General features: G+C 43.7%; 1 protein-coding gene across 1 annotated transcript; it reads right to left on the bottom strand.

Moving 5' to 3' along the window:
• Positions 1-3,391: 3,391 nt before the first annotated feature.
• Positions 3,392-4,591, bottom strand: LOC123447728 (putative cyclin-dependent kinase F-2). Its single transcript, XM_045124369.1, has one exon. The coding sequence runs from the start codon at positions 4,589-4,591 to the stop codon at positions 3,392-3,394; it is 1,200 nt and encodes a 399-aa protein (XP_044980304.1).
• Positions 4,592-11,779: the final 7,188 nt, after the last annotated feature.

The following is an 11,779-nucleotide window of genomic DNA, read 5'->3' on the forward strand; positions in this document are numbered from 1 at the left end:
TAGCAGTGGTAATAGTAGCAGTAGTAATGGTAGGAGTGATAGAAGTTTTGTAGCAGTTGTAACAACAGTAGCAACAGTAGTAACTTCACAAGAACAATATGTGGAAAACTCGTAGGCACTGGATCGGTGATATTTCTGGATAATATTCATCATATAACAGTCACAACATCGAGTGTCACATAACGAGCTCCCGTTAATCAGTATCATGTAGGCATGTATTCATTAAATAGTCATACGTGTTTATGAAAAAGAACTTGTGTGACATATTTTATCCTACCCTCATGTGGCAGCGAGGTCCATAACGAAACTAAGGGATATTAATGCCTCCTTTTAATAGAGAACCAGAACAAAGCATTAACACATAGTGAATACATGAACTTCTCATACTATGGTAATCACCGGAAATAGTCTCAATTATTGTCATTTTGGGGTATGCAGGTCCTAACACGTAGTAGGTGCATATAACTTGCAAGATCGAATCAGGAACATAGATATAATGGTGAAAGCATAAACGGTTCAGAGCTGAAATCATGGTACTCGAGCCCTAGTGACAAGCATTAAGCATAGCAAAGCCATAGCAACATCTATCTCCGAACATAGTGGATACTAGGGATCAAGCCCTAACAAAACTAAATCGATTACATGATGAATCTCATCCAGCTCTTCACCGACCAGCAAGCCTACGAAGGGATTACTCACTCCCAGTGGAGAGTATCATGGAATTGGCGATCAAGGAGAGTTGGTGATAACAAAGGCCAAAGATTCCCCTCTCTAGAGCCCCAAATGGACTCCAGATTAGGCCTCCCGATAAAGAAGAGGAGGTGGTGGCGGCTTCGTATCATGAAACGCGATGAAAGTTCCTCTCAGATTTTTTTCTTCGAAAAGAGGATTTTACAGCACTGGAATTTGGGTTAGCGGAGCCACTTGGGCCCCACTAGACACGAGGTCGTGCTAGGAGGGCCTCGCGTGCCCTGATGTCTACCGAGCGCCTATGGCCTCCCATTCGGTGGGTCTTGGTTCTAGTATTTTTCATTTATTCTAGAAAAAATCTTCAAAAAGTTTCGTTCCATTCCGAGAACTTTTATCTCTGCACAAAAATCTCCATGGTAATTGTGCTGAAAACAGCGTTAGTACGGGTTAGTTTCATTCAGATCATGCAAATTAGAGTCCAAAACAAGACAGCAAAAGCACTAGGAAAAGTAGATACGATGGAGGCGTATCAAGCTCCTTCTTCTTCCTTTCTTATTCTTCCATAGCTTTTGTTGTTGTGGTGGGATTTGGGAGTGAGGGACTAGATCACTTCATGTGTTCTTTTCATTGCATTAGTTGCATCGCTCTGCGTTCTCCATGGTGATACATGCAAGTAAAAAGTTGTCAAGTTTATTACTCTTGGGTGTTTGGACACCCTAGAGCTTGTGTCTCTTGGGTGTTTTTGAGTCCTACATGGTTGGTTGTAGCTCGGAGCTCAATCATTGTGGTGTAAAGCTCCGGGCAATCGTCGGGGTCTCTAATTAGGTTGTGGAGATTGCACCGAGCAATTTGTACGGGTTCCAGTGACCGCCCTAAGAGTTACCAAAGTGTTCGTGTCCGGTGACGGCCCCCAAGGGTTGCCATTTGTACGGGCTCGGTGACCACCCTCAAGGGCCCTTTAGTGGATTCATGACATCTTGCATTGTGCGAGGGCCTGAGGAGATCACGGTGGCCCTAATGCCTTCTTGGGGAGCATTATGCCACCACACCGCTCCAAACGGGGATTAGCATGCGCAAGATTGTGAACTTCGGGATACATCATCGTCTCCACGTGCCTTGGTTATCTCTTATATGAGCCCTTTACTTTGTGATAGCCATATTGTTTCATGTTATATATCTTGCTATTACTTAGTTGTTTATCTTACTTAGCATAAGTTGTTGATGCACAAATGTGAGCCTAGTTGTTTTAGGTTTTGTGCTTCGCAAATTAAAAGCTACTTTTATTCCGTATTTGTTCAAGCAAAATCGTAATTATTTCAAAGCGTCTATTTACCCCCTCTAGGCGACACCCGCATCCTTTCGCCTTCGCTTCACATGCCTACTTCTGCCCCGCGCATCCACACCTGCGACGAGGCCAACAGGCATGGGGCGCACGAGCTCCGTGCAGGCCCGCGGCATCAGATGCGACCGTCCGCCCGCGGCATGCAACTCCAGCAACAACGACATCCAACACGCACGCCCGCACGCGGTGGCTTCGGCTGCAGCGGCCAACACACAAGCAAGGCTGCGACGAGGACGCACGAGGTAACCTAGCGCGAAGATGAGGGCGACAGGCATGGGGCGTGCGAAGTCGTCGGCGGCCTCCCCTGATGCGTGGCTTCAGGTGGGACAACCTAGGATGGCTATGACGTGGAGTGTGGTGGCCGGGCGTGAACCCGGCAGCCTCATATTTGAGCCGGGTTTGAAGGGTGCCAGTGAGTCCGGTCGTATAGGGAGCAAATAAGGTGTGTGGTTGGGTCACTTTTTTTTACCAGACGGGCGCTCCGGGCGTTTAGCGATGAAATAGGGGGTCCATAGATAATCTAAGAAGAAAATATGGAATAAGATCAATAGAATTTTCAGAAATAAATTTCTTAATTTTTTGGTAATGTTAATAATATAAATAATATGTTTTGTATGTAAAATAAAGGTCAGAGATACACCTATAGAAATGTATCACTGTCCAAAATGTCACGTATTATGCAATGAAGAGGGTAAATATGAGTAAAAATAACTACATGGTAAAAAATAAATACTTAGCACATTTGATGCATGCCCTAGCAACTCTTGTAGATTAACAAAAGAACATATATAAAAGGGCAATGGTGCTGATATATATAAAATAGGACTGATTTACAAGATGCTCAGTTTGAAGGAGATCATCTCCAAGCAATTACATAGCTAGATGGACATGGGTGACGACAAACCCTTTCCAAAAGAGCAGTAGTACAAGGTTTTAAAAAGTCAGCAGAAAGACAACCACCACCGTACATGGAGTTCCGCATACTATGATTTGCACCGTAGGTGAAGCACACATGCTAGCAAGCATCTAGCTAGATTAAGAAAAGAACTTATGCAGAAGGGCAATAATGAAGATATATATTGTATTGAACATGACCGATTTACGACATATGCTCGACATTATCTTCAAGCAATTGGAATACATACACAGCTAGATGGACAAGGACGACAAGCCCTTTCCAAATGAACAGTACACAAGGTTTCAAAAGGTCAGAAGAAAGACAATCACCAAAGTACGTGGAGCTCCGCATGCTATGATTTGCACAAGCACACATGCAAGCAAAAGCATCTAGATATAGCTAGCTACACAGCTACATGGCTTGTTCCAAACCGCAAGTTGTATTTTGAGCACGTTCTTCATCTATGGTGTTGGTGTCGCTGGTGGGATGACCTTGATCCGCTGCAGGTTCTTCTTCGTTCCTGGCATCGCTGGCGGGGTGACCTTGATCTGCCCGACGTTCTTCTTGGGTGTCGCCGGAGCGAATTTGATCCGCAGCACAGTCTTCTTCTTCAGTGTCCCCGTCTGAACGATCTTGATCCGCAGTACGTTCCTTCTTGACGGCAGCTCTGGCACGTCGTCGTCGGTGTGGAGCTTGGGCGCGAACCACGGGAGTTGGAGCGCAGCGGCCGCCGTGAGCCGCTTAGCTGGGTTGCACTCGAGAAGCCCTTTCAAGACTTGGAAGCCGTCCTGGGACAAGGTCTCCCGGGGGAAGAGGTTTCCCAGCGTGTTGTGCTGCTCCTGCTGCGCCTTGGCCGCGACGAACTCCGGCCAAGGTAACCCAAGAACGCGGAAGATAGCCGAGAGCTGGGCGATCCTGTCGTCCTTTTTGTCGGCCTTAAACAGCATCTCGCCGGTTAGCATCTCGGCCATGACGCATCCCAGCGACCACGTGTCGACGCGCTCGGCATAGTCCGGCTTGCCCAGGAGGATCTCGGGCGCCATGTAGGGCATGGTGCCAGCAAATTTGTACGGCAACTTGGCGGTCTCCAAGGACATGGCTAGCCCGAGGTCGCAGATCTTGAGGATCTTTCCTCCTTCGCCGACGAGGATGTTGTGCGGCTTGATGTCGCGGTGGATGATGTGATGCATGTGCATCTTGCTGGTGCCGGTCAGGAGCTGCCACATGAAGCCTTTCACGATGGCCTCCGGGAGCGGCGGCCTCTCGGACAGGAAGGCGCGGAGGTTCGGCCCGACGTAGTCCATGGCGAGGCAGAGGTTGCGGGTGATCGGGTCGCGGAAGAGTCCACGGGTGCCGACGACGTAAGGGTTCGGGGCGCAGGCCTCGAGGAAGCCGGCCTCCTCCTCGATCTCTCTGTTGGCGACGGCGGGATCGTCGGTGGAGCGGAGGACCTTGATGGCGACGGTCTTGCCGGTGACGCGGTGGCGCGCCTTGAGGACTGCGCCGAAGCTGCCCTCGCCGAGGCAGGGCGTGTCCTGGAACTCGAAGGCCGTCGTGGTGCCGATGCGGACGCGCCTCCTCTTGCAGAAGGTTGCTTCTGGTTCTTGATGCGTCACGTGGCCGGCGTCGAGGACGGCAGCTGGTCGCTTGCCGGCCACCATGGCGCTCGAGGACTGGTTGCCGGCCGGGGTGCGCGATGGATCGGAGGTGGAAGGAGACGAGATCGATCGAGGAAGGCGTGGAGGGAGCTAGGGTTGAGGCGTTGAGCTCTAGCTAGACAAACACATTTCTCTGCATGGATGCGTACGTATATATTGATGCGGGAGCTCGTTTTCGACTAGGCTATGGATCAACTTTTTTCCTTCTGCGGATCCGAAACCCACCCGGATTCCATCTACCAGCCATGCACGCATCTTCTTTAAGCAAAGCGCGACACATGGAGCAAGCTATGCTATCCCAATTGTGACTGTAATCGGACTAAATCGAGTCAATTGCATGGCTTAGAGCATCTTCAACACACGCGCAAGCTAAAAAAAATTACAGCATCGAAATAACTTTTCGTGCGTGGCAGCGATGAAGAGGTTTTTCAGATGCACAAAAATAGGACGCCCAATCCAACGACGCCATCTACGGTCAGCGCGTACAATCCGGCGAGAATTTTCTAGGGCTGTTTTTCCAAGACTGTTTGTCTATTATCCAGAGAACCAATGCTTCGACGGTTAATCGCTCGCCAGTGGGCCTCGTTACTGCCGGTATCAAGGAGTTGGCGTCGGTCTTCTTGTATGCTCGTTTTAGAGCATCTCCAACACGCGTGCAACCGTGCAACGTGTTAAAATAAGTTTACAGTGTCAAAATATCAATTTTTTGCGAGTCGAAGAGCGCTGGCTCCAACGGCCGCTGAGAAAAATTGCGCGTGCGCCGCACCGGCACCGCTCCAGCAAAAGCGCTAAAATTTAGAATGTGTGATACAGATTCTACTCAAAAACAAGATGACATAGATAAATTTAAATAAATAATAATACAAAGGATAGCATTGCATAGATATAAAATACTCATGGGAGATAGATAAAACATACATAATAAATAAATAAACGATAAACTACTCCTTATCGTCTTCCTTCGACTCTCTCATATCCTGCTCGTCCGTTGTGATGAAGGCGTCAGGCCACCGTTCATCGTCGGGGTCCCAAGTCGACGCTCCCTTCATGGCACGGCGGGGGCGAGGCGAGTAGAGACGAGAAAGAGCGTCGGAGAGAGCGGCAGAGGCCGCATGACGAGGCACAGAGCGGTGGGAGGGCACGTGGGGGGGCGCTGGATTTATAAAGCGTGTCAGACGCCACACGCCAAAGCTAGCGCGCGTCGGGCCGCTTTTTCACCCCGTGTGTGATCTTTTCCCGCGCGTCAGAATCTCCCGCGTCCGCTTGAGCGCTCGAAACCGCTCCGCACGCTAAAACCCATGTTTCCTCGCACACGCGTTTTTACCGTCATTGTTGGAGATGCTCTTAGTCATGTAAATCGTTTGTCGATGTTGCTGCACGTATTCTAGCTAGATCTTGTGAGTTCTCTAGTGACTTTATTCTTCATATAACCCTGGATTGTATCCGGTGGACACTCTCTCTTGGTTATCCTTGATCAATAAAGCACGATATTCATCAAAGAAAATATGCAGTCCGAAAGTCGGTGTGTTCAAAATTTGCAGCGCAGGCGCTCACGATTTTTATGCGTGCTATATTTTACAACGTCTGCTAAAACGCTTTTTTTGTCTGTGACGCAAAAAAAAAGTCGGTTTTTAGCCAGCAGGGTCTTCTTTTGAAGCCTGATGGAGATGACCTTACATGTTGTGCTAGCTTGCACTACAAGTCAAAGGATGTCGCTGCCAGTTGGCTGTTGGGTGCATGTCTGGGTATGTCTACATGTGTGCATGTCCATGTAAGCATGCTCCTCATATTTTTATTATTATTTTTTGCTTTCAGTCTGTGGATATGACACTAGTTACCACATCTTCTTTCTCACACCACCTTGTCGTCGTCTCCGCCCTTGGCATTCCTTTTATGCAAAGCACACCAAAACTGATTCCCACCTCATTTGCAGCATCCTTAAAAGGTTCATTTTGAGGGGTAGGAGCCTCCCAATATAGGATATTATACATGGTGCTTGCACTACTACATGAAATCTTAACACGTGCAAAAGCTCGATCAACGACGAATGGGGGACGTCTGACGATAGTAACTTGTCACTGGTACTTAGTTACCAGTGACAGACAAGCTATTCACCACTAATAACGCAATACATGTGACGGTGATCGGACTAAAGGCAGTCGTGATTGATTCTCCATAAAGGCCAGGCCTATTGGCCTTACCTATGACACTGGTGTTTTTTTGGGTTTGAAAATGTAAAATATTGCATAAGTAAACTTAAGATCATATCACTGGCACCACTGGAAGGTTTCCTCTCTGGTTTGTGATGGTCATGGATGTGTGAAGGATGAGAGCCTCCCCCAAGGTTGGATTTAACTCTCATGGAGTAATTTCTGGATGGTTCCTTGGCCTTTTAGTAGAGCAATTTCTAAAAGGCCAAGGAAATATAACAAGGAGGATGTCTCTCTTCCCTCTCTTCTGCTGGCACCAGAGCACTGTCAGAGGAACCATCATCGCCATCATCGTCTTCATTTACTCAACCACCATATTTCGCAAAATCCCTCATTTATAAAGTGGTCCACTCACCCACAAATCTCTCGAGCCCCCTACTTAAATATGGTGTTTTATGTGATCATTTTTTATCCAAAGATTTTTTGCACTACCATTATGTCTGAGTTTTGTCTTTTGCCTCATGGCATTGGTGATCGATTCTCTCGAGCCCTCTACTTAAACGTGGTGTTTTATTGATGATTTTTTTATCCAAAGATTTGTTTCACTATCATTATGTCTGCGTTTTGTCTTTTGCCTGGTGGCATTGGTGACCTATTATTGGATATGACTTGTATATAAGTGTTATCCTCTTGTGCTAATGTATAAGTGTGCCTGTATGTTGGATCACACTTGAGGGTTAGTAATGTGTTGCGATGAATATATACATAGGGTGGCCAAAGTGATAGATATTATTGTACTTGAGTATAGGAGTCAAAGCATATGGGATAAAAAGGACGAGTGCGAAGTTTGTGTGACCGCGCACCTCGGTGCTCTGAATCCGTGACGTCCAGCAGCACATTGGGATGGTAAGCTGTCTGCTGGCTGTCCCCTGCTAGCTTGTGTTAGGTTGAGGATCTAGGCATCATAGACGTATTGGTTTCGCACACATGTTTCGTAATACATGTGTCTACTGTTCTATTATGACCTCGGTTGAGAGACTGAACGATTAAATATCTAGTTGGAGAAAGGGTGACTGATGAGATAGAAAAGACAAGTCGTGATGGGTGGCCCCGGTGAACGATTAATGAATTTGTGGGCCTCGGCACCACCGCTTGCATGCATACGCAGCCTACAGTCATGCAACGTGGCCGCATTTTTTAATGGGCTAAACCTAATTAGCTTTTAGTGATGCATTAAGGTTTATGTGAGGGTGTGCATGTTTAATTGTTTTCACCCTATTTTAAGTTTAATGTCATCTACGATATCAGATGAATACGTCTCACAAAATATTTTCATATTTAATACATATGCGTCGATACCTCATTAAAAGCTTCATTTATTTATTTCAATACGCCACGTGTATATTTTGTTAGCGCAATATATTTTTTATGCGTTGCATCGATATTTCTCACCAAGGATGGAACAAGGGCTTCATTTACCATACGGTCGATATTTCGAAACTACTATGATTTTATGTAGATATTCGACACCCGCCGTAGTTGGCGGCGTGCATGGATGAACGTTATGTGTATTTGAATATGCATTATTATCCGAGTGTGTCATTTTAATTAGGACAAAAGTAAATAGATGCTCACATAATATTAACAGGGTTGCCACACATAATATTTTCTTCAAAACAAAATTTGAGAATGGCATGCCTCCAGTTTGTTTAACATAAAAAAATAAATTTGATTTCTTCTGTTGGATTTTTTAAGGCCTACACAATTTGGTTGAGTCATCCATTCCTAATTAATTTATTTTCCAGGAGCACTTGGAGAAATGGCGTTTTGGCTCTTGGGTGGAGGCCAATTTTTGAAAATTTGAAAATTTTGGTTTCAATAAAACCTGAAAATATTTTACAACTAAACAAGGATGTGAGCCGTATGTGTGCAAAATTTTAGGTTGAAATACTTTGAAACACGGCCTGTGTAAAAAACACAAATTCATGGTGTGGAAAAATAAATAGTATCATGTGTTAAAAAACCTTAAATTTGTTTTTTTACACAACCCTCATTTTTAACGTATTTAGTCCTGAAAATTTACACGCTTGTACATTAAACCTTCATCTATTAATGTACAATACTTAAAAAAAAACTGAAAACGTAAACATACAATTTTTTGCGAAATTTAAAAAAAAACTGAAACGCTTGCTGATTGTTGTGCACAAGTGGAGGAGGAAGAAGGCGATGTTGCATGCAGGTGGGATGGACGCTTGGGGATAAATGCATTCCCTCGTGAATGGCCTAATAAAAAATAGAAAAGTATTATTGATTTGACCTGACCACTCTGTTGGACCGGATTACACACACTATTTCCACGATGTACACTATTTGGACCTGCGCATTGGTACTGCTCACATGCATGTGCAGATCGTCGATCGTCCTGTTGATGATATGGGCTAGATTCTGCACCGGATTCTCTCCTCTGCTCTAACCCGTAATACAAGGAAAACTGCCTCCTATACGGGGGACAGGCCAAAACAATACGATGACGGCGCGGATCCCTAGCGGGTGTGTATGGACAGGATGCCGAGCACCGACGTGCTCGTCCTCAAATCCGAATTTTCGTCATATATAGGACTTCTCTATGGTTGGGTTACCTTCATAAATTATTAGTATTTGTGGATGACTACGATGGTTTCAATCATAAGTACATGTTACTCAATTGATTTTGCAGTATCCGAGTATATGCCTCTCCCACATATAAACCGTAAGTGTCTATATCTACTATTTTATTTTATTATAGCCAATGGTCTAGGGACAATTCCGCACCACCTTCGCCACTACTTCCACGCTCTCACTCTTTTATTTTATTTGCAACTTGAAACTATACTCCCTCTCTCCCAAAATATTTTGGAACGGATGGAGTAGTGCCTAACTCTTATTTACTTGATCTTTGTAATCTTGCACACTACCTCTTTCGCATTACAAATTATCTCTTTTTCCTTACATGTGTTTTTAGAGAGTCTAGGTAAAGCAAACTCTTGGTGTGTAAAAGGTTGTATCAGTGCAAACAGAGGCTGAAAGAATGGGATTCTTACCTGGGATATTGATGCTTGATACTTCCACATTGAAAAGTGCTACAAAAATTCCATACACTTGGGAATTACCAAGCTCGTTTGTGGTGTTTTTTTACGGAAAGCATAACGCTAGGTTTTAATATTCTCGTGTGCATTTGTGTGAAAGGTTGACAACACAAATGCACACGAGAATATTCAACCTAGCGCTATAGTATGAAGAGCAACAAACTATATCATACTTTTACACAAAACACCATTTGTTTGCTTAGAGAATGGGATGAAAAATTTATGACATAATTTTTTCCTCTTGAAAACATACAGAGCACGTTGCATTGCAGTGTTAGCATAATGTTAATGACACACTAGCATCTCATGTTAAGGATATTATGATACTATGGAGATGCTAGTTAAGGCTATTATAATACTATGGTATAGTATGAATTGAAGAGTTTGTTATCTTTATTGCTATCTACGAGATTCTGACTGTGAGAGAAAATCCTTTTGAGATCCGGAGACATTTTCTAAATCATGATTTTTCCTTTTAAAATTAGCGAACATTTTTAAATTCACAAATATTTCTAAATTTATGAACAATCTTAAAACCCGTGAAGATTTTCGTTCAAATGCGTAAAGATTTTTTATTATTTAAAACGTTTTTAAAACTTTGCAAACATTTTATTATTATTTTGGAACATTTTAAATATTCTCTCTACTTTTAGAAAGAATACTTTCCTTTTTTCATCACTTCCCTGGATGGGCCGAGGACCAATAGGATGAGTGGCCAGCCATCTGAGGCAAGCATCTTGGGGCGTGTGATTTTGGCCATCCTTTGACGCATTGCACGCTATATAGAACCTCCTCTCCATGTGGGTTGTTTTGTTGTCGGGTGAGAGCATGGTTAATAGTATAGCCAACTGTCGGCTATAAGGAGTTTTCATGTCATATATTGCCGACCTAAGAAGTATTACTTTATCACTACATGGTCCATCTTAAATCCTCACAATGTTTCTTGAAGCTCGTGCTACAACCGACTGTTAATATGTAACCCGCTTCTCTTCTCTCTCCTCTTCTCTTTCAACAAACTCACAAAAATATAATGCTTCAATCCTTACAGCCTGCTGCCTGTACCTTATTATACTTGTTGTGGCGGGAATTGGTTTTCTACTTCATGAGTTTGTGAGGGGGTCAACTGATACTTGTGATATACGTTGGGTTTTCTGTGAAGAAGGACGGGTTATCACGACATAATACGGGTAAGTATTTCCCTCGATTAAGAAACCAAGGTTTATCGAACCAATAGGAATAGCAATCATCAACCGTCTTCAGCAGTTGCACACAAAAGAGCAAATAACTTGGACCCAACGCGGGAAAGAGGGTTGGCAATCCCCTTGATCTCGTTATTTGCAAGTGAATGAGGTGTGTAGATAATTGTAGATAGTTGTGACTTGCAAAATAAAATAAAAGACAAATAATAACAATGAGGAAATTATAAGTTTTCTAAATATATAAGTGAATAGACCCGGGGGCCATAGTGTTCTCTTGTGGCATCTCTCATGGAAGCAACATATGATGGGTAAACTAATTATTGTTGGGTAATTGGTGGAAGAATGGATAGTTATGTGATTCTCATGGAAATGATAATGTATATTAATAGTTATCTGAGAGAGTGTAAGCTGCAGAGAGATGTTTAATCTGAAGAGAGATTCGGAGTATTTTTATCTGAGAAATACTATTTTGTTGCGGTATATGGACAATATTTTTATCTTAGAAAGTATATTTTTTTTCTGAAGAAAGATTTAGAATATGGACAGTATTTTTATCTTAGAAAGTATATTTTTTCTGAAGAAAGATTTAGAATATGGATAGTCTTTTTTATCTTAGAAAGTATATTTTTTCAGAAGAAAGATTTAGAATATGGACAGTATTTTTATCTCAGAAATTATAAGGACAGTATTTTTATCTCAGAAATACTATAAAAGTAT

The sequence above is a fragment of the Hordeum vulgare genome, chromosome 4H (assembly GCF_904849725.1).
Source record: "Hordeum vulgare subsp. vulgare chromosome 4H, MorexV3_pseudomolecules_assembly, whole genome shotgun sequence".
In the NCBI taxonomy this organism is placed as follows: domain Eukaryota; kingdom Viridiplantae; phylum Streptophyta; class Magnoliopsida; order Poales; family Poaceae; genus Hordeum; species Hordeum vulgare.